A 23,971-nucleotide genomic window follows, 5' to 3' on the forward strand; every position below is an offset into this window, starting at 1 on the left:
GACTGACAAATCAGTGTCCTGAGAAAGCAGGGATGTGCTGTGCTGAGGGTTAGGGTTTCAAGTACTTTAGGGTTCCTCGCATGTCTAATTTTTTGTAATGTGGAATTGATCAGTGATCCAGAAGTTATCCAACAAATATTTGCAATACATTTCTCAAAGGTATGCATGGATTTCCTCCTATGATTATCAGTATATTAGGTTTCAATGCAATCCATTGAACAAGTGTTGCAACATTTATGTCTCTTGAACTTTATCCCCCCAAAACCTCTGCCAAATAATCATGAGTTCACTCTGCAGCTGTGCTCCTGTCTCCTCCCCTGTATAATTCCTCACAACATTGTTCTGCACACAACCATCCAAGTCTTATGCATGTCTTATGTGTCCCAAAGAGCATATGATGTTACAAACGCATGGCAGTTTTGCCAAGATCTTAGTTCCAAAGGAAACACTGAATGCTTAAGCATTTTGGGGGTAATTTACAAAACCTGAATTGGTATAAGTGAAACCTTGAGACCTCAAAAATATGGAAGATTTTGAAACCAAAACAAAGGTCTGGGGGTTATCCCCTTAAAAGAACTTTCAGAGACATTGTTCTCTGCATTCTGCCGACTTTCTGAAGAGTTATTTGTAAGAAATGGCCAGGATTTGGAGGGCTGCTCTAAAACTATAGGGGGCAGCATAGCTGTAGCATGAGCCAATCAAGAGGTATGCTGCGTGAGTGGAGCAAGAGAGTCACACATCAGCAACTGGAGAAAAAGCTTTGTAAAGCTGGAATAATTAGACATTTTTTACTCTATGAATTGATGATTTATTTTGACCAAGCTGTGATTGAGGAAAGACAAATTAAGACAGTACTGGTGAGTTTGACTTTACTGAATGAAGTGCGGTTTATGCTTATGAGTTAGCACCAAGCTTGTGAAGTTGCTGGTTTTAGGATGTAATATACGTCACCTGTTTCAACAGCAAATCTGACAAACTGTTACAAAGCTCATCACTTTGATGACAAACAGCTGTGATTGTATGACACAAGGCCCGAAGTTTAGTGCTAAACTCACAGATTTATAGCAAAATGAGACAACAAGAACAACACAGCAGCATTTTTATGTTAAATACTTTGAATTTTATAATAATTGTTTTTGGCCTCTTGGAGAGTCTGTGTACTCCACTGCCCCTGTGTCGGTTATTTACGTCGGTGTGACCCCTGTGAACAACAGAAAAAATTAACTAGCAGATTTCACAAAACACATGCTCCTTTCCTTTACAACTTATAGTGAAAAACAGGTCATCTGAAATGTCTTTCTCTTCTCCATTTCTTACTAACTAGTTGCAACAACAGACAACACACTGTACAGTTCCAGAATGGGTTGTGATAACTTGCCATAAATCAGGAGAAATACAGGACAACTGTTAAATCAGAAACAGGAATGGGCAAAGTATGAAGTCAAATGACCAAAAGAAATCCAATCATGCTTGTTAAGCAGCACAAAAATATGTTATTCTCTTTGTTCTGGAACATTCTGCCTTCCTGCAGGATGTCTGGGGGGTGGTTGCAAGATAGGTTGAGAAAGGTGATGGCTGGTAAACACAGACTCTAACAGAGTCCATAATTAGAGCTGCAAGGGGCCCCTGCCAATTACAAAACCAAGGGCTTTTACATGTCAGCTTGTATAAGGCTCAGTTTAACTGGTAAGTTAACAACTCCTCTTTGTCTGTGAGCCCAAGCAGCTGTTGATAGATTGAGTGCAAATGAAATAAATGAGCTGTGAAGCTTTCAATAATATTCATTTAAGATTTATTCAGGTCATAATTACACAATGTTTGAATTAAATATTGTCCCTCAAATTTTGCACAAAGAACTGGCATGGCAGTGCAAACAATACAGCAGGCCAACAAATAAACGTGCTTCATTACGGGTCAGTTCCATCTTGTATTCATATCATGAACCAATGAGAACACAGGGTTTCAGGCATGATGCTCTTGTGACCAACGTCAGATTATACGAAACAGAAGTTTGGAATATTAACAAATCTTAATATAAAAAGTCTATGTAAAATAAAGCCTTAAACATCACAGTACATAAAAGACATGCAGTCAACTAAAAAAGGACTAAACTTGGTGTGGTGTGGTCCACCACTGCCTTAATGTACAGGATCAAGGTGCTTTGTCATGCCGCAGATTAGAGAGGTTAGCAAAATATTGGCAGCTCAGTCAAATTACCATGGGACCAATACACATACTAAAAATTAAGACCTTTGAATCTGCATTGTAGGAGTAATTAGCAAAGACATGAGATAAGCCTCAGTTTTTAGCATCAAACTGTACATTATATTCAACATGGTACCATGCCATCATTTTCAGAGTATTGCTAGCAGATGGATGAATGTATCTAAAGTTTTGCTCAGTTAATGTATACCATTACAGTTAAAGTAAAGTAAAATAAAAAGGATGGATAATTTCAAATCCTGTCCTCTAGTCATGTTCTATTGCTACTGTATGCTCAAGTTTCGAAAAAAATACTCAAACATGAGAGTAGTCACACTCAACATAAACAGCTATATAAAAACTCCAGGTATTTTTCATTAAATACATTCTGGCAATTACCTAACATTTGATGCAAACAGATGACTGAGCTGTAGTAGTTGCTCTTAGAAGAAATGCTCTCCAGTAGGTTCAAGACAATGTTTTTCTGAATGCACAGGTTAAAAAATGGATCTTGCACAAGATACAGAATTGATCGTTCATGGATTACTTATAGTGGAACACAGTTTTCTGTGAGACATTGAAATGATCATCATTGTAAACCAGTTTTCTGTGAGTTATCAGTAAAGATTCGCAACTTTCTTTCCAAAGGAATTCTACTTGAGAAAAACTGGATTGTGTTCCAAAGTTTCTTGCTGCGTCTCTCAGACTCAGTTCCAAGTCAGGCAGTTCTTAGAGTTTGAGCATGAAAAAGACTTCACTGTTTTCAGGGTCTGGGGATGACTGGGACTGTCTCGGGGAGGGAGTTCCTAGGGGTGTGAGCTGACTCAGCAGGTCCAGACTGGTGCAAGGACTCTGGGCCACACAACACGCCCCCTCAGGATTCCCTCGCTCCTCAATGGGGCTAGCACTACTCCCATCGCCAATGCTACCAGTGAGGCTGAAGCTTGCACCTCTGCCCTGGATCAGGCCCTGCAGTCTCTGCCTTTCCTGGGCCTTCTTCGCCCTGTTTGCAATGTACCGCACCCTGCTTTGGCTCCTTGAGGAGGTCCTACGTACCAGGGTCTCATCCACAGTCTCCTCCTGTGATTCTCTAGGCCTGTTTTCCAGGGCGAAGTCGCTAGCTGTCAGGGGCTCCACATTTGTCAGCTTCCGCAGTTGCTCAGTCAGGTTGCTGGATGGCCGAGACTTCAGTGGGCTTCCCTTTTGGGTCTGTTCCCTGGTTGGCCTAACAATGAAGCTCCGGCTGATGCTGCGATACTTGCTGTCAAAATTACAGGAAATGTCATCAGAGGTCAGATCCCCGAGGCTTTTGGACAAGGAAGCTGTAGTTGTTGGTGTTGTAGCTGCAGAGGACGGCCTGCTAGCTGATGACTGTTTGAGCCCTTCCATGTAGAGCCTGCTCCATGTGTGCCTCCTTTGAGTCAGTCTGCTGGGTGAGTCCACGGTAGCTTCCTTGGGGGGCTGTAAGGGGCGAGGCCTAAGCTCATCTTTGGGGCACTCCTGTTGCTGAAGATTGGGGTTTGATTTACTCTTGCTGACTCGCAGGGCATCATAGGAGACTAAAGCTGAGCGACGGCAGTTGACCCAGGGAGGGTCGCAGGTGCTGCCAGCTGTGTGCAGGCTGGTGAGGCTCTTCCTGGCCAGGTTAGGCAGGGACAGATCAATGACGGTGTCGCTGGAAGAAATGCTAGAGGAGGAAGACATGCTGTCACGGTGGCTGCCTGGCTCTAACTTGCTCCAAAGGCGGTCGTTCATGGTAGCATCCGTGCAGACTTCTGGTACTGCTGACTGGGCCTGCATAGACGAGGCTATAGCCACTCGAACATGTCCCTCACTTTTTGTTCTTCTTACTGGCGTGCTGCTTAAAAGTGCTCGCCTGTTCTGGGCTATATCAGCTGCAGGGCCTTGAGGGGTTCCAGTTGAAACGCCTGCTGCAGCACGAGGCTCTGTTCTTCGATCAAACTTTAAGTATGCTGGATCATTTTTCTTATGTGTCAGAGTTTCTAGGTTTTGTCTCTCGTTTTGAGTGTGCTCCATGAGTGAATGATTGCTTCTGTAGGTCTTGATGTCTTGAGCACTCTGTGATGGTCCAGTTTTCTCGACAGGGTTCGTCAGAGTGGATGATGTGGTTCTGGAAAGGGTAGGGGGTTTCTTAGGGTCCCCGCTCACCTTGGTAGGACTGTCCACCACCCCATTTGAAGGAACAGTCAGTGGGGGATCTGCATTTATTGCTGTGGATGCTGAGTGCAGTGGTGCAGATGAGGATTGATGTAAATGCAGGCTCTTTCCTGGAGTGGAGACCGAGCAGATGACTTGTGTGTTCCTGGGGTCTTCAGAGTTCAGTGCTAGAAATGGGGGAGCTGGTCTCTGCACTGTGGAATAGACTGTGGAAAGAAAGACAACAAAGACATAATTTATTGTTACAGTCTCTGTTCACTGAAAGCCTTTCGGATATAATAGTGATACCTGTATGCTTCAAAACTAGCGTCTGTACCCTGAAGTGGTGACTTTGTTTTTCCAGAATGCAGCTTTGAAATACTGCATGGACACATATATTCATCATAATAATAATAAAGAAGAATGTCGCAAAAAAAATGAGGACTCAACTTTTAGCAACTTGTCTGAGTGAAAGAGTTTGTGATGTCTATGCTAAGCTTCACTAACTGCTTATTTTTCACTGGACAGGGTTGAAATCTATCCTTAACATTCTAGAACATCCAACCCCAAGGATTATTTACAACATGCATACATTTAAATAGTCATAGCAGAATGTAGTTAACTATTTTTTCACCTGAAAGAAGGATCTTTCATTTTCAAAGATTCATACTGCCTCTGGTTTCAATTTTCTTGTAACGGAAGTTTGATATGGATGTAGTTTGGTGCAGATAAAAAAAAACAAGTGCCAGGGATCTTGCTAAGTACAGCTTTAAGCTAAAAAACAAATATTTTGAACAAATTCTTACTGTATATTTTCCGAGAGAGAGTATTTTTATAGTAAAATGTAATATATAAGTAATATTTTTGTATGTTGTAATTTGTAGAAATATGTCCTATTTTGAACTTACAGTTTTCTATCTTTGTCTGACACCTATGGAGCATGTTTCCATTAGATTGATAGATACATTATTTCACAATTTCATCATTTTCCGAACATTGTTTTTTTTTATATGAAATAGTTTAATGGACCAATAATTTTCCCAAGAAAATCCATGATGTAAACTGGGAAAACTTCTGAATTCTGAGTGAGCTGACATGGAATGACCCAGATGAGAAGGTACAGCCTTATGTTTCGTCAACATAGGAGAATAAGTTCTACTCAGCAAGGCTGACAGACTTTTGAGATTATATTGATGAAACAACATCCAGCCATCGAAACACACAATTGCTGGCCATTACCTGAGCTTTCAACTAGGAAATTACTCAGTTGTCCTCAAAATGGCTCAGATGTCTCTGACTCCATTTGCTTGTGAAGGGTGTGAGAACATTTCTCAAACGTTTCTCAAGCTATGTTTCCCTAATGTCAAGAAAGGTATCATTCCGACAAATGCTCTTTATAACATTTTAAATCTCATCATTGTAGCAATTTGTGAATGCATTTTTGTTGTTAATGCTGCATGTACTATAAGTAACTAATACATTACAAAAAACCATTTTTACTATTTGCCTTTGTTTTCTCTTGTCATGACTAATTTGAGTCACCGTTCACAGATCTCAGCAACTAGCATGGAGAGTAGACGATGATAAATGGAAATTCAGTTATTATCTACTCACCCCCATAAATGTAGTGTCATAGTTTACAAAACATTTTTTGAGCTTCACAGCAAAACAGCTTTCCAGCTTTCTCCTAAATACCTGATGGCTCCATATTGGCTTAAATACAATCTATGGAAGCCTCATGTTCTAAAATGTATTTGAAAAGTGGTTATTTACACCAACGCTTTGTCAAGGTTGCGTATCCACTACAGTGCAGCTACAAAGGGGATTTTTAGTCATCTTTTCAAATGAATTTGGTTCTCAGCACTTTTGGAGACTTTGATTACACCAAAAAGCTGTATGGAGCCATTTGGGGCGACCGTGGCTCAGGTGGTAGAGCGGGTCGGCCTATGGTCGGCGGTTCGATCCCCGCCCGGCTAACTGCTTCATGGTCGTTGTGTCCTTGGGCAAGACACTTCACCCACCTTGCCTCGTGTGAATGTGTCTGACTGCTGTATGTTTGAGGTGGTGGTCGGAGGGCCCGTAGGCGCTGAATGGCAGCCACGCTTCCGTCAGTCTGCCCCAGGGCAGCTGTGGCTACTATTGTAGTTTACCACCACCAGTATGACTGAGTGTGAATGAATGGAACCTGGAACCCTGTCAGGCGCTTTGGGTGACTTGAAAAGCGCCATACAAATCCAATCCATTATTATTTATTATTATTATTTTATGTTTATTTTCCTTTGTATTTGTACTAGGGGTGGTGAAAAAAATTGATTATTGATTAACCGCGATTATAAAATAGATTTTTTGAAACTGGAGTCCTCCTCTTACTGGCTTCCGCTACATGGTCCACAGTCTGGAGCCAAGATATGTTATTCCATCATGGAGCTTTTTCACACTTAAATCAATTCCAAATCTTTACAAGGAGACAAACCTTTCCGTGCAAGTGTCCCTCAACTCTGCTCACAGGGTAGCAATAACCTGCGATGCCTTGACATCCAGAGCTACAGTCTCATATGTGACCGTTACAGCTCATTATGTCAGCAGTTAATGGAAGCTAATGTCCTACGTACTTCAGACGAAAGCTATGGATGATAGCCACACAAGCGCAAATATGTTTGAGTTTCTCAAAGCAATGGCAGACGAGTGGGGAATAGAGAAACACGACCTGGTTCTCGTCACCAACAATGCTTCAACATGAGTCCGGCTGCTGAGCTTTGCAGCTTTCTTTTAACAGTGAAACACTACATTTAAAACAAATTAAAAAATAATAATTTTGATATTGCAGTTACACTATACAATATTGAAGGTGCTGTGAGGTGTAGCTCAAAAGAGAAGTAAAATAATTCAGCAGCTGACTGATGTTAAATGGAAGATCAATAATCGTTAATAATTGAAAATCAAATCGATAATCGTTTATAATCGAAAATCGATTTGTAATCGAATCGAGACTTCAATAATCGGAATCGAATCGAATCGGGAAATTGGGCCGATTAACCACCCCTAATTTGTACGTTTTAAAACACATTTTCCATCCATCAGCATATGGGGGGTGAGTATAATGACTTTTCTTTTTTTGGTGAACTTATCCTTTAAGTTGCAATAAACCTTTAGGACTGCACTGTACAGGCACCAACACAGTGAGAGAAACAAACAGACTAAGCTTCATGAATTGTGTCTGGACCTGCTCCACTTTGTAATGGCTTGAAAAGACAAAGCTGGAATGAGGATCCCTTTTTCTTCCATTAATGTAATTTTGAGTTAGTGCACCTTCAAGAATATATGAACATGGAGAAGAATATAGATAAACCCCAGCCAAGCTCCACAGGTGTGACATATGGGCAATGAGAGAAGCAGACTGATGGGTGAAGTGAAGGTGAAGGTGTACAGGATATATTCAAAGGTTGCATGCATTCAGTGGTTTACCTGGCTCTGGTCATCCCCTCAATTCTGCACTAGGAACAGAGAAGGCGTGCAAAAGGGACAGAGAGGAAAAAGGAGTTTAGCAAAACTGGAAAGAAGAGGGAGAAGAGATGCAAGGAAATAGCTCACAGGACAGAGAAAGTATCTTAATAACTGCTAATCGAGAAAAGAACAAACATCAGATTATTTGTTTTACACTGAAAGGAATGAGAGGTGGAGCAGCTAAGACAAAAGGTTCATCATATGACTAACTGACAAGTGGAGTATCTGCCAGCATCATGCGACTTATCACATGTCAGCACACATCAGCTATTGTAATAAGGCCAGGAACCATTTAAATTCAACTCCCTAAACATTGGTGGTTTCCCCAAGTGCAATCAGTTCTATGCCATAAATTCTACTGACAAACACATGATCTACTGAGAGAGGCTGAAATGGAGAACAGCTAGTGTTCAGCAGGAAGTGGATTGCCCTGAAAAATGTCATGGGATGGAAAAAGATGGTAACAGATGTCAGTCCATTGTGACTTCCTGTGTTCAGTTAGTTGTACACAATGTGCTCAAAATACAACATTCCAAGACTTGACTGTAAACGACTACAGTTAAAGACAGCAGTATGCTTCAGCTTGTTTGAGACTGTTTTTCATAATGGTGAACTGGGCTGCATTATATTGAAAGGTATTACGTCCTTATATTTCAAAACGTACCCCGAGATCCTCTAACCTGCCCTTGCTAGTTGTTCCAAGGTCAAGATTGATGACCAAGGGCCACTGGGCCATCAGGCTCTGGAATTCCCTGCCAAATGAAATTTATAGGGGTGGGAGAAAAAAATCGATTCACATAACTATCGCGATTTTTTGTTTTACGATTTTTAATTCAATTTTTTTCCAAATTTAAATGCTTCATTTTAGTCTATGTTTATAAGCCGAGGTGGAAAGAAGTTACCACTTTTCTCAAGCGGAGGGCAAACTATTTTTCTTCAACTATCTAGTAACGTGACATCATATCTGTTTGTGGAAAAAAAACAGAAAGCGGAGAATGGCGGATTACTTGCAAAAATGCACAGAGATAAAACTATGGAGCCAGAACGGTGACTTTAAAATTTGGCATCCAAAAAAAAAATTGGCATTGAAAACAAAACCAGTACTGAAAAAAGAAACATTGTCATTGAAATATTTGTATTGAAAACAGTTGTATTGGCATTGAAACAAGTATTGGCACTGAAAAAAGAAAGTAATTAAAATAATTTAAATCCGAAAATCTTATCATTTTATTTTATTGGGATTTTTTTGTATTTTTCAATGACAATCTTCAGATTTTTTCTTCATGTCACTTTTTTTTCAGTGACAGATTTTTTTACAATGTCAGTTTTTTTTCAGTGTCACTGATTTTCAGATTCAACTTTCTGTCACTGTTTTGGCGTCGAGAGGGAGGGGCCTAAGGGGAGGGGCAAGTAGAGCGTGGTTTGCATATCATTTGAGAAGGTAATGGCAGCAGCCTGCGGGAAGGCGGGGCTGGACGGTACAGCCATAATACCGTTGTACCCGGCCGTCTCTGGGCAACACAGAGTCCAACTACCTCGCGGACTTTTCTTCAAGCTCTCTCCTGATGTGTCCAATTCTCTGTGCCCCACCCTCTCGACGCCAAAACAGTGACAGAAAGTTGAAACTGAAAATCAGTGACACTGAAAAAGAAATGACATTATAAAAAAAATCTGTCACTGAAAAAAAAGTGACATGAAGAAAAAATCTGAAGATTGTCATTGAAAAATACAAAAAAATCCCAATAAAATAAAATGATAAGATTTTCGGATTTGAATTATTTGAATTACTTTCTTTTTTCAGTGCCAATACTTGTTTCAATGCCAATACAACTGTTTTCAATACAAATGTTTCAATGACAATGTTTCTTTTTTCAGTACTGGTTTTGTTTTCAATGCCAATTTTTTTTTTTGGATGCCAAATTTTAAAGTCACCGTTCTGGCTCCACGTAAAACCTCTACCATCTCATTTTAAGTCAAAAGTGTGGACACATTTTGGATTTTTTGCTTTGAAGGGAAATGCACGACAAACCTTACTGCCCACCTGGCAAGACACCATCCTGAGGTAAATGCAAAGCTAATAGCTAAACGATTAGCAGCAGCAAGCTAGCAGACACTCAAAGCAGCATTGTACAAACTACCCAGGAGTTTTGAAAAAAACAAAACGCATAACTAAATCAATTGCTGACTTTATTTGCAAAGACCTGCGGCCTTATAGTGTTGTGGAGAATACGAGATTCAGGAACATTTAGCCGCACAGTTAGCCGGCTTTCTCCATGTCAACTGTTACGCGCACGCACTAAAGCTGCCGGCTGTAGCAAGATTACTTAGATGAGTATGCCGTGTGACTGGATTTTTCCATAGAAATGCCACAGCAAAAACAGAAGTTGCTGGGGCTCACAGTATATATTTTTTCTACACTATTTTATCTTATTTTTTACCTCTTTTATATGCAGTCCAGGCTTTTGAAAAGAGAGAGGTTCAAATGTAGGAGTTTACTTTAAAATGGTTCAATACATTGCTGCTGAATAGATCTTAAAAACTGACTCACATGTGATGTGCATTTTTGGGGAAATATGGTTCCTGATGTAGTCTGTAGGCATCATCATTCAACTTTTTCACATGGTCTAGTGTTAAAAAAGCAAACTAAAAATACTGAAGAATCGCAATTTAAATCGAATCGGCATCCAAAAACCTTAAAACAATCGAATCAGGAGAAAAGAATATCGTTCCAGCCCTAGAAATTTGGCTCACAAACACTCAAATGGATTTCAAATCATTGCTAAAAACAAATTTTTATAGGAAAGCCTTTTTGATGCCTGATCTGCAACTGTTATTTATTTGTTACTTTTTTTTTTATAATGTTGTCCATCTTCTTGTTCTTTTTTTATACTTTTGATTTCTGTGAAAGCATTTATAACCTTGATTAGCTGAGTGCTAAATAAATAAAGGTATTTTTATTATAACTAGCATGACTTTAATGATTTAGCTAATGTAACAACATGTGGCCAAATCTGTCCAGGTGTAACTTGCATGTTTGAATTGGAGCCTGACATATATATGAATGGGGTAATTTATAATTATTAAATTCACACAGAACTTTACTTTTTTGGTGCACTGATATAATCTTGGATATACAAGTTTTTTGTTCAACTGTAAAATATATTAGAAGTGTTTGATCACAAACACAATGTGTGCATTGGCTGCTTTATCCATATCGTAATTTTGTGACTCCCTCACATTGGTTTGGCCCCAAAAAACAGTTCTCTGCCAATATTTTCAATTTCTTTTCAGTTTTCTGTCACTGTTTAGGACAAGTCTACACAAATAGTTGGTAAGGTTTAGTAATACATATTTTTGTTTAAAATACACCCTTTCACAATCTTAACCAAGTGTTTGAAAAGATAGCTTGTGGGTGTCATTTTTCGCAGTCTTTTTCCTCAAGTCACTAAGCAATAAGACAAAAAGTGATTGATCAGTTGCAATGATGGTCCTGAAGCAACATTAATTATGATGTTCCAGGACAAACACCAACATGGTGATTTAAGACCACACTGTTGTATGAAGGTGTGACTTTAGTTTTCTGAAATGACATTGCTTTAGACCATCCAAATAACTAGGTTAAGTCATTTAAAACTATGTATTTTAACAACTTCTATTCAGTTAAAACTTACCACTCTTCTCATCTGTCAAGCATGGAGGTAGTATCAGGTATTATATTTTAAGGCATTGAGAGGAAAATTGGAATCAGTCAGTCAATTGAAGTAGAAAACATAGCATGGTTAACAACAGGTAAAAAACTACAAAAACTTGAATTGACTTCTTATTGGTAATGATGGAAAGAAATGGGATGTGGGGTTTTAGACTTGACCTCTGATTATCAGGGACACATAGGTAACATAGGTTACGTATTCATCACGCACACAGCAGAGGGATGACTCTAACAACATTACACTACCAAATACTCAAGGTCTTTGCATTCATGAAGGCTAACTGTCTAGAGTCTACAGTACATAAAAAACTCACTACAGTCACTACACAGCAGCTACTGGGTTACTACCAGTACTGCCTCAGATACATCTTACCAGCAAAGAACATGGGGGATTTATGGCGCAACTCTTCCATTTTCTGGGCAAACAGGGCGTTCATCTCACGCTGTAGGGTGCCCACAGCCCTCTTGCGGCTGTCAAGGACAGAACATGGAGGCAGCATAGGAGGCAACTCCAAGCTGCTCAGACTGCCGAAGCTGTCACAGCTGCTACTGTCACTGAGCAACAGACCATCCTTTACATTACTGTTTGTGAATGGGACACAAACAGCGCCATAGTCAGGGGCTGTTGTCTGATGCCAATGGAGGTTGGTCCTACAGTCTGCTGTGAGGCCCGGTGTTGGTGTAACAGTGTTGGGGGAGCGTCTTCGGGGAACACTGCTTGAGCGCACATTCCTCTGTGATGAATCAGGCTGAGGTCGAATGTGCTGGGCAGCCAGAGTTTGCCTGGCTTTGGATCTAGGGAAGGGGATAGGTCTGAAGAGAGCCTGGGGTGAGTACTGAAACTGGGCCTCCACACATGAGTTGGGAAGGGGAAGAGGCTGCTGTGACTCTGTCTGAGCAGCGAGGGGCTGGGGCTTGGCTGTGGGCTCTGTCTGAACTTGACTCTTGGTGTGGTTACTTCTCTCCCGTCTCGCCCCTTGTGCCATTTTGGATTTGCACCCCTGCCTCTCCTTAACCAAAACCTTTCTTTCAGCTTCTGGACTCTCCTTGGAGCCCATCACACATGTGATGCAGTTTGAGGACATCCCCACCCTGCCTGAGCTGTTAAGTGCCACGCGGGCAAACACCCCTGGCTTCATGTCAGGTGGGTCATGAAAGCGGAGCCGACTTGCCCGTTTCAGAGGCTCACTCATGGGTCGTCGTTGAGCAAAAAGTGGGCTCTTACCTTTACCCTTCTCAGGGTGAAAAGCCCCATTGGTGTCTGGATGGTCCCAGGGTCCCTTGGTTTGGTGGGATGCCAGTGAGTCCCCGTTGTGGTGTAGCGGTGATTTGGGCTTCTGAGAGGTGGCAGCGGAGGCCTTGTCCTCAGAGTCTGGTTCCTCACTCGCACCCTCTGAGCTATAGTCTTTGGTGTCGATGGCAATCTCCGGGAAGCCCTTCTTGATTTTGGGCTGGCCTTTGGTGGGGGCACTGGCAGTGCGGCGCAGGAGGTGGGCACCGAACGGGTGCTTACGACTGTGCTGTACAGCAGCATGGCTGTCCAGGGAAGCCTGCTTTGGGTTTCTGTGAAACAGCCCTTTTATGCCGCTGGCTGCTCTGGCCTGATGAGAAACACAACAAAAATTTACTGTCAAACACTCAAACCATAAGGACAAAGGTCACAGAAACACATATGTGAACAATATTCGCCATAATGCAAGTGGCACTGCATTATTGCAATAACACTTTGGCAGTTGGTGTAGTGAGCATGCATAAAAAATAATAATTGAATCAATATTCACATTTGCCCCCGAAAAATTCTGTAATTACACATGTGAATGCTTCATCAGACTTTAACATTCAGCGTGATCCATGCTGATTAGTTTTGATTTCATGTGTATTGTGAAGTGTTAGCCATTTTGAGCAACTACACATTTGTATACATCTGTTAAAGTCCTGGTGGTAAATTATAAGTTAGGCAAACACATGCTTGAGGCGACCAGTGGAACACACAAAGATTGCTTCTACAACTAAATACAGTAAAGCAACTACTGTATTTAGGAAAATGTTCAAATAAAGTGTTTCCTTTGTTTTACCATTGGCAGTTTTGGCTGTGCTGGGTCAAACTGTGCCACGCTTATTTGCTTCTCCTTTACGGGTTTTACCACACCAACTTGAGCTAGACTGCACCCGAGATGGACCATCACTGAAGTGGGGCCAGCACATGTGTATGGGAAAGCCCCCACTACATCAACTAGAACACTGCAGTAATGGGTAAAAAAAATACCATATAGACGCTTGACTTTCCCTTTTACATACAATGTTTTTGTCGGAATATACATTTTTTTTGTGTACAACCATTGTAAAGACTGGAAAATGAGAAAACTAGTAAAGCTGGCCTTCAAAACAGTTCATCTGTTTGTTTTATTGTTAAATGTTTATTACACAGACTGAATGCAATACTGTGCCGATGTTTCCTGTACCCTAAGGTGCTCCATTGTGATGGTCACAAAGACTGGGGCAGAAATGACAACAATGATGAGGACATCAAGAAAATGACAGCATGAGACTCTTGTCTGTCAAACTGTGAAACTCATTCTGACTGACAATCTTGGAAATAGAACTGGAGCAGTTTATAGTAATGGCAAACCACATGGAGCTTTCATGGGAAAAGGTTTTGTATTTTTGCATTGGATTTATTTCCTAAAGTACTTGTCATTACTCATTAGAAAAGGAGTTTCAAACAATGTGAAAAAGTAGATCCAAACAGTCTGTTAAATATGTATAAGCAGGGAGCAATATGTTCAGACAAAAAGACAAGATGATATATAAAAGAGATGAGGCTGAGTGAAAAAGGGGAAAAGAAGGCTGAACTGAACATGACAGTAAACTACCAGTAGATTGGAATGCATTACGCTCTTTTGCCTGAGGTGGCTTTGTCCTGCAAAACCCTTCACCTTATAAACAGTCCAACATTCTGGGAAATAGATTTGCCTTATACAGAGGCAAACAAGAAGCTTGATATTATTCTTATACTCCTGTTCATCATGCAATGAGATAAATCCAGGCATGTCATCCCTTTGGTCCAAAACTGGAGATGAATGAATGCTTTCACTTAAGTTTTGAGATACCCTCCGACGGGCTGTCAAAATAATTGATTCTCGATTCATGAGTTGGATTGATAGACTAATGGCTTTCCCCTCTGTGTGTAGAGACATGCTGCTTGAGATGAAAAGGGTGAAAGACAAGAAATTGTGGTTTTCCATAGGGGAATCTCTGACAATCACATGATTCTGTTGGATACTGATTCTTGTATGTCCAAATCCACTCAGAATCCTTTTCAGCTCAAAACAATTCTTGATTCAGAATCGATTCTCAATTGAAATAACTGAAAATGGGGCACTATTATCAGTCTCTTGCTCCAGTACACTGTGTGCCAAACAATTTACTGGTGTCCTTAATCAGCTGAAATACAATATGAAAAACAACAAACAAACAAAAAATTAAAATTAACAATCAGCAGCCTTTTCATTTTTACACATTAACAGCATTCATCAAAAAATAAATTAATTTGAACTATGAAGATCTAAATTTAACTAAGTTGTTTACTGCTGAGATAACTCAAGCATGTGTGCTGTAAACTGTCCGGGTGCTGCACTACCCTCAGTTTATATCTGCCTTTTCGGTTCTGTCAACATCACGTTATCAATTAACATTTAGAATACAGATTTTTGGCCTTTGTGAATCTATTCTGAATCGTAGGGGAAAATAATTGACATTCCGATTCCAGGCCCAAGTACAGGTGTGAATGCAAGATACGTTTAAGACGCATTTTAGATGGGTGAAATTGAAGGACCACCTACTCAACTGACTCCCAGACTCTCTTACCAATTTTGAGAGTTGTTGAGTGAGGAGAAAGTTAATAAACTTTGGACAAACTTTACGGCTACAGCAAATTCTAAATCATTGTCTCCTTCTTGTAAATTCAGCATTAAATCAGAACATGAAGTTTTTTGTTTCAGTTTGTACCAGCCTGTCTGCTTCTGTGTCTAAAGTCTTACCTGCAAACATTTAGCAGCTGTTTAAACACAGTGTCTACAGCTGTTTACCAATTAGAATACATTTATGAACGACAATATTTTATTAACAGTAAACATGTCAAATTTTTACAAATACATGTAACAAAACAGTAACCATCATCAGCTGCTTCTCTGTTGCTCAAACTCTCTAAAAAATGTTTTAAACAAGTTAGTGAGTTATGAAAATATTTAAATACAAGCGGTCCAACCAGATGCATGTTAATACTAGGTGTGAACTGGCGGACTGTTCACTTGTGATAGCTGAGGATGGACGGTACAGCCAGGTCTGAACAGGGCCTCACTAATGCCAAGTTTAAGATGTACGGTATGGCAACACTACAAGTGCCTATTTTCCAAAATGTCAGACTATTCTCTTGAAATTTCATGGGACACTGTTCTGATATGGGATTTTTACAAAACCAAGAAAAAGACTTATAGTATAGAAGAGAAATTCAAAATGTCACTAATCTAACAATTAACAACTATCAAGAAAATGTCCCTACAGCGTTCTGAGGCAATAAAAAAGAGACAAAGTGATTAAAAACCAAGGGTAGAGATGAAAAGGGAGATAAATGTCCTCAATGGTACTGAAACTCAATATACCTGCAGTGCAGTGCAGTACATTGAAAAAAAACTCCTGAGTGAAGACAAACAATGCTCTCAGGAAAAACACAAGGGACAAGTCAGTGCAGCCTGGCAGGTTTCCTGACTCACAACTCCCTCTTCTCTATCCAGCTCTTTCACTGTGTGGGTTGGATCTACTTGGGGGGGTTAATGACTGAGCACGCAGGTCAAGCCTCCACAACTCATGTAAGGCATGAGTTGGCCTTCTAACTGTTAATGCTTGCAGTTGTTGCAGTTGGCTGACAAGAAGGGGGTGTGCGCCGGGGGGGGGGGGGGGGGGGGGGGGGGGGGGTCGTCACTTAGGTGCCAAAGAGGGTGGAGCATGTGGCTCATGCAAGAGGCCGACTGGGACCCACTACACCTGAGTTTTGAGCAGCAGCTTCAGGGCTCCTAAAAATTTCCTGCCTCTAAATGGAGCATTTGGAAAAAGAGAGGTCCACTGAAATCACAAACAGACACAGGAAGAGAGTGAAAATCAAAAAATGGGTCGGGGATAAGAGAGAAATCACAACAGGAAGCACACATCTACAGCTGAGAAAGAGAAAGTTCAAAGTAAGGACAATGTGACAAACAGAGTGATCATTTACAATATCGCTGGAGTAAACTGAGAGCACATGAACAAAAGGGTTAAACCGTAATAAAATCAAAGATTTTGTAGGAAAAGCAATGCTTGCATTATTTATGACCCAAACATATTATTTTGAAACAGAAATAAAAGCAATACAAAACAGTCAGTTTATTTGCCATTGCATGATTTCTATTTCGCTAAGCAACTGTTTCATCTGACTACCTAGCCTCACATTAAAATGTGGAACAGCTAGGTTGGTCTAAAAAAATTTGATTGACAATAACAGTTCTAAAATTGTAAGTTGCTTAATTCTATTCTTTTGTATTGCCCTAGGTCCATGTCATGTGACTGTCAAGTTTCTGTCTGTGAAACAAAAAACAAAACAAGAAATATTTCTTTCATTCTCAGGGGAAAATGCAATATTCAAGATAGAAGTTTCCGCATCACAATTCATTTTGTTATTTTTTTCTAGCTTGTAGATTTCAGAGGACATTTCAACAGTTTAGAAAAGGTAAGGGATTTGTCATGCGTTTTCAGCTGGTTCCTCAGTAGTACCTACCTTACCAGTGATGTCATTCACAGCTACATGAACAAAGACAGAAGCCTCCTCCATACCTTCCAAGTACACATGGCGATAACCTGCGCACGCGTGCACACACACACACACACACACACACACACACACACAATATCAGTGAGTCATACACAACAGCAAAGATACAAATGGCTAAATGTCTGTTGTACCAAACAGCAGAGAGACGGACCTTTTCTTTGCTTGATGTTGTACTACTAGACACAAACTCTGGCTCCTCACCTGCACCTTCAATCAGGTGATTTGACTGGATAAATCAAAATCAAAACTATTTTGGGAGTCCATAATGTAGTACTGTTGTGGTACAGATTGTATCTTACAAAAAGGGGGGTCCCTAGATGATTAGGGATATAGCAAGATGCTACTGAAATAAGCCTTAGAAAAGACTGACTGACATGTCGTTTGCACTGTTACTAGATATAGGACTCACGATACACTGTCTCGAGAAGTGAATGATTGAACCGGTTAGAACTTAGAGAACTTTTCTTTTTTGTTTTTGTTTAGAGAGATTAAAGCACCGACATGTACCACTGGGTACTGGTATCGAATATCAGGATCCTGTATAGGAACCGGCATCAGTTCAAATGTGAACAGTACCCAACCATATTGATCAAATAAGCTTTATACTGTAAGGCATGGGGTTGCTAATGCTAATAAATGGAAGTTTTGTTTTTTCCCCAACAAGAAGTACATGTGTCTTGCATCCTCTTAACCCCCGCTATAACTGGAGAATCTGAAAGAAGTTCTAAGCAGATGGATACATTGTTAATCTCGCCAACGGTTCTACGTACACCTAAAACCACAAATCATTATTTTTACATTCAACTGTTTGTGTTTGTATCATGGAATTCAATGTCACCATGAAATAGCAATCTGAATAAAAGCTTTTTAATCATTTTGCAAATGGAGTGCCTTGGATCTTTCTTTTTTGAACTTCTGTGATCCCTACCAACAAGAACCTTCAACACATTTTGTTTAGATGCCTTTTTTTAACTTTCAAAGGAGCCAAACAAGTTGTTTGATATCCACCTTTTCATCACACTCTAATGAGAATGTTTTCAAAAATGATGAATTATTCCATTAATAAACTCTGGTAAAATCAATCATAATAGTATTCTGTGTTTAACAGTGCTGATCTCAGAATAATTCCAATAATTTAATTTGATTATTTAATTATTTTAGAGTAAGGCAGCAATGCTCCCTTCCTGAGGCTTAACAAAGTTCACCTTACCCTTACCCTGTTTGTCTCAGTTTTTGCAACCTGTATTTCCTTGTCTATGGAAATTGTATCTAGAACATGGAAAACAAAAAGTAAGGCAAAGCTTTTAGACGCCACCATATAAACATGATCTGTGGGTAATGCAGGTGAGGAGAGGGGTACCTATCACTTCGATCTAAAGCAGGTGCTTCACCAGATCTTACCTGGCATCATGCTGTTGAAGGCGATGGTGCGCTGGCCGATGAAGTCCTGACCGATGGGGTCATGATCCCACACAAGGAAACGCACCAAGGCCAGCTCCGGCATGTGGACTGTGAACACCAGAGTCTCCTCCCACATCGGGTTGAACCCTATAGGACCGCCCCGAGAGGTTGGAGAGAGGACAAAAGAAAAGGCAGATGAAAAATCAAGAGAGACAGCAAAAGAGAGAATGTGACAAATAAAAAGGGAGAAGAAGTTAGGCAGATAAAAGTGGAGGAGGGAAAGAGTGGTAGAGACGGAGGACAGAGAGAGTGGACGGTCCAGGAGAGATTCAGAGAGTGAGCTCAGCAGTCATCAATTATTCAGGGTGTGAGAGCAGACTGAGAGGTGCTGCTTGTGCAAGTCTGCTCATGCTGAGCTCATCAATTATAGATCAGAACCCATACAGACAGCTCAAACGCACACATGCAGAGGTCGAGAGTCACATTCAACTAATGCTTTGCTCTAATCAGTTATAACTAAATAGTCAAAGGCATGAACACACCACAGCTCTCCTCATGCAAGTACCAGGAAAGCATGTATGGTTCAGTTTACAGCCACAAGCTCTGGATGAGGTGGTCAGTGGTCAGGGCCTGCAAGTATCCACAGCAAACTGACAAAGTGGCCAGTAGTCTGGACTACAGAGCTTCAAAGAAATTCATCAGTGTGTCCATACAAAACAGGACTATCATTGTAAAGACAGGAGTGCTTACAGTGCTAGTTGACAGACTACTATAGCTAGTGAGCTAGCTGCTAATCGTTTAGCTAGCATGTTCCCAACCTGAAAGTATGTCTGTCACTCTCAGCTAGCTAGTTTGCTATTTTTTTTTCTTAGAGCTGTAAGTCATTATTTACACAGGGGCTCGCTAATGCTTTAAGCTTCACAGCAACAGCTTAGATTTTAGCTTAAAAAAGGGTGTAAATAAAATACTTTCCAATCATTTTGGGATTGCTTCCGGAGGCTTGAATTACGCCCAATGAGCTGTATGAGCCTCTATTTTTTTTTCCTTGTTTAAAAAAAGTCACCAGCTACTTCAGTTGTTTAGAACTCGAACGAGAACCATGAATGCTGGCTGGTCTCACCTGAACAGTGTACAGTATGCTGTATACTGCCATGGCAATATGCAAGAGAAGGGTAGTTTGTGACATCAGCAACTGATGAAATAAGCTTAAGAGTAGGAAACCTGTACATGTCTCTTTACAAATCTTTTCTCCTGCTGACTGTAACCCTTGCACATTCCAAGCTCTTGCAATTGTTCAGTTCCATAAAGGCTAAGGCTCACTTTTTTTATCATATATCATGCAGAAATAGCAGTGATGCTGGGATGATGAAAGCGGCATTCAAGCACACCAGCTATTTGTTAACTGTAGATGAATATAGAATTGCCAGTAAAATGGGATATTTGTCACCAGCATCTAAAATTAATCAAATATTTTTTTTTTCTGCATTAGTATTAAGTCCCTATTACTGGATCAGCACATGTATTTATATAGCAACTAGCAGATTTAGATTACATTGTGTCTTGTTTATGGAGACAAAACAAGCTGAATAAGTCACCTCTCCATCAACTCACCATTATCATCCACCACTCTGGTCTGCTCCTTGCAGCAGTCCACTGGAAGGCCAATTATCTCCACCTCCACGAAGGGATCAATGATCTGAACGGGAGACATTTCACACCATTAAGGTAATTCTTCATACCAACCACAAAACCAAAATAAAACTCCCAGGTATTGCTTTGCTTGGGAAATGCATTAGAAGTGTATTGTAAAAGTACCCAAAAGTCATATTTGAGTGAAAGTAATGATGTTACTGAAATATTACTTTGGTAAAAATGAAAGTCACCCATACGTAAAGTACTAGAGTAAATGTACTTAAATTCCATCAATGAGCGTACTCTGCTGATTTATCATTGCACTTCTGTAACAAATACACAAAACCACTGCAGCAGAACCAGATGTGTAGTTTCTTTCATTCCACTCTCTTGGTCATAAGTTAGGGGGAAGAAATCTCACATAATACAACTACCAACGAGTACTATGCTTAGTAGCAGCTAATGTAGGCTAGGAACATCAAGCCATGAGCTGAGATGAACACATCTCACTCAGCTTCTCTGGAGACAGCCGTTTTCCACATATGTAAATCCCCTGCTTTCCCCATTTGCTTAAAATTCTATGATGGTCAGGAAATTTGACGACTGGTAAATAGTGTTTGGTGTAATAAATGGCAACCCTCAAATTCATACTCCAAACAAATAGGAGCAGCTTAGGATCGAGTATCGAGGAATACAGGCGCAGAACAAATGGACGATGCAACCAGGCCCCTATCACCACTTGCGATACAAAGTGGTATTACAAGACAGGACAGGTCAGGGCTAGCTAGTTAGCAGGTTCCCTGCGACACAATGTGTATACGTTTTTGACACAACTTCAACAATTATTTATTTACATTCTGTGGAAATGTCATACATATATGAGATATTTACATCAGCAAAATTTCACGGGAACAACTTTAAGTATAATATCTGGGTTGTCAAAATAACAAAATCAATTATAGCCTAAATAATGCATTTAAAGGTAACACAGATTAATTGCACAACACCGCTTGACCTTCCGTCACTGATCGCGTTCCAAAGTAGCTTTGCAAACATGACTGAGGCCGATGACTCAACATTGCTGAGGATAGGCCTGCTGAATGGAAAAGTCTTGCTCCAGTCATTGTTTCTTCCTGTTTAACAGTTAACATTCTTACTCAAACTGAGAATAGAGTGTGGCTAATAGTCAGCTGTTGTACCATTGCTAGCAGACTTCTATTTCAGCATGTTATCATCATTTGCATGGATATTAGCATGCTCAAACAGAAGTTCTTCTTGTGTATTAAGAAGCTGCAGAGTCAAGCTGTAACCTCAACTGTGCATTTACTGCCACTCAACAACTTTACTGCTAAACTTTCCGTCTGCTTCAATGGCTAACAGATGTCTGCTCTGAGCCCAGTAACTGACCGTTGCTCTCCACTCCCCCGCTACAAACCTCCCTATTCTAAGTCCTCTTATAACAAGCTTGGTGGATGAGATAAAAGCCTTGATTTTACTGTAGTCCATTGTATCTTAACCTCCGCTTTTTTGAACTTATTTTAAAAAAAATCTTGTTAGAGCACAAAATTAAGTTATTTGTCAAAAATGATTAAACACTGTCAGAAAAGATAATGAAAATACCAAAACACACTGGAAAGGGGCTGCAAATACACCCAGATTGAACTGTTGACAGGAGCACCGTTTTGTGCAATTTTCATTGAACTCATCTACCAATTGAAATATTTGTAAATGCTTACAACAAATACTGGTATGTGTGATTAATTTTGATTAAGTAAGCTTGTTATTAATCAGATACATTTTTGAATTGCTTGACAGCCCTTTGTAATATATTACAATGTTTCTCCCAATGATAAAAACACGTGAGTCCTACCTCTCCTCGGTCTCCGAGCATTGAGTCTTTGGGTTTGGGCAGCTGTTGTCCACTGATGACCTTCAGTACCAGCTGTTTCTTCATCCGACCTGGCAGTGGGTCCTCCAGGGTGGGGTTAAAGCCTCCTGCAATGGAAAGAAAGGAGGTAAAATTAACATTTGATCCTTCACGAAGAAAGTCTATTTCATCTGTACCATTTACATTTGCCGATCATTGTAATCATTTTGAAAAGGCAACAAACAGCACAAGTCTTCCATGTTTCTCTAGAATCTCAAATTTAGATAAGGCTTTTGAAACAACATTAAAAGCACAATAAAAACTAATACTGATCTCTTTAGAAAAAGAGCGCCATCAAATACAGTTAGACAGCTCTTTAAAATATACAGTAATTTGGACAATCAGTTTTGGTGAATCAAATGTTCTTTGTATTGTGGCCTATTAACATCTTTCGAGTGATTCTGATTGATAACAGTTGGTGACGTTTTCTGGGCCCATTTTAATAGGGCTTATTTGATACACCCATTAGACTTTCATATTGTAGTTTTTGTAGCTGAGTCCAAGGAGCTCAGCATTGATCTCATGGAGCACATTATTGATTTGTCATTACTGAAGTCAGGAAAGTCACTTGGAGCCATTTCAAAGCAGTTACAGGTCCAAAGATCAACTGTCCAAACAACTGTCTGTAAGTATAAAGTGCATGGCACAGTTGTGTCACTGCCAACATCAGAAAACACAAACTATCAACTGCTGCTGAGAAAAAACTGGTCAGGATGTCAAGAGTCAACCAAAAACCACCAAAAAGCAGGTCTGCAGTGAATTAGAAGCTGGAAGACAGCTGTCAGTGTCCACACTCAAGTGTTTACATCAACATGAGCTGAGAGGCTGCCGTACAAGAAAGAAGCTCTTGATCTAGACTAGAGGGTGACACGGGAGTGGATTTTCACTCCTGTCCCGTCCCGCTCCCACAGAAAAAAATCTTGTCCTGTCCCAATCCTGGGCCAGAGTTAAAAAAAGATTCCTGTCCCGTCCCACTCCTGGTAAAATGACTCCCGCTCCCATTTTTTTTCTTCTTCTATTAGAATCTATTTAAATTCCAGCTAATGTATTCATTTAAATACAGGTTTCAATAGGAATGTATCAAGGTTATTAACCATGTTATTATTATCATGGTCTAAGTCTAATTTATACTTTTTGAGTTGGCTAACAAATGATAAATGACCAGTTGCACTTTGAAAATTAATATTAACTAATGCTGAAGATGACTAAAATATTATTTTCACAACTATTATCCACCTGGACATTGCTTGACTGAAAGGCCTCTGGGTCTGGGTCTGTCAGGGTCAGGTGGGGGATTTCTCTCCTCTCCGTTTCTTGAGTTCCTCGTTTTCTTCCGCATGATTTCTCACATGCTTGAACAAATCTGTAGTGTTACTACTGTATTTTACTCCCTTCTTACAAATGATACAGGTCGCCGTTGTGTCATTTTCGGCCTGAAAATATAACCACACGGCTCGTCTTCGGCTCCGTCTCTGTCTCTGTGTTGTTGCTGGCTGAGCTGCTTCAGTGCTGCTCCGCTCTGTGAGGAGCGGCACTTGAAAGCAGCGGACACAGACGGCAGGTCGCCACTTTAATG

The 23,971-nt window shown here is 40.3% G+C and overlaps 1 protein-coding gene across 9 annotated transcripts in view; it reads right to left on the reverse strand.

Moving 5' to 3' along the window:
• Nucleotides 1–1,775: 1,775 nt before the first annotated feature.
• Nucleotides 1,776–23,971, reverse strand: part of plch2a (phospholipase C, eta 2a) — a 203,539-nt gene continuing 181,343 nt past the window's right edge. For 5 of the 9 annotated variants that reach the window (XM_030422800.1, XM_030422799.1, XM_030422798.1 and 2 more), the window contains 6 exons: nt 22,339–22,463; nt 20,448–20,532; nt 18,837–18,983; nt 17,382–17,461; nt 12,798–13,173; nt 1,776–4,586 (listed from right to left, as the gene is read on the reverse strand). In XM_030422800.1, the coding sequence (XP_030278660.1) occupies nt 2,932–4,586; nt 12,798–13,173; nt 17,382–17,461; nt 18,837–18,983; nt 20,448–20,532; nt 22,339–22,463 (2,468 nt within the window). In that variant the 3' untranslated portion in view covers nt 1,776–2,931. Of the gene's footprint in view, nt 4,587–7,824; nt 7,854–12,797; nt 13,174–16,576; nt 16,694–17,381; nt 17,462–18,836; nt 18,984–20,447; nt 20,533–22,338; nt 22,464–23,971 lie in introns of those variants that run through there. The other 4 variants (XM_030422802.1, XM_030422803.1, XM_030422804.1 and 1 more) reach the window with 4 other exon arrangements.

The sequence above is a fragment of the Sparus aurata genome, chromosome 7 (genome assembly GCF_900880675.1).
Source record: "Sparus aurata chromosome 7, fSpaAur1.1, whole genome shotgun sequence".
NCBI classification, from domain to species: domain Eukaryota; kingdom Metazoa; phylum Chordata; class Actinopteri; order Spariformes; family Sparidae; genus Sparus; species Sparus aurata.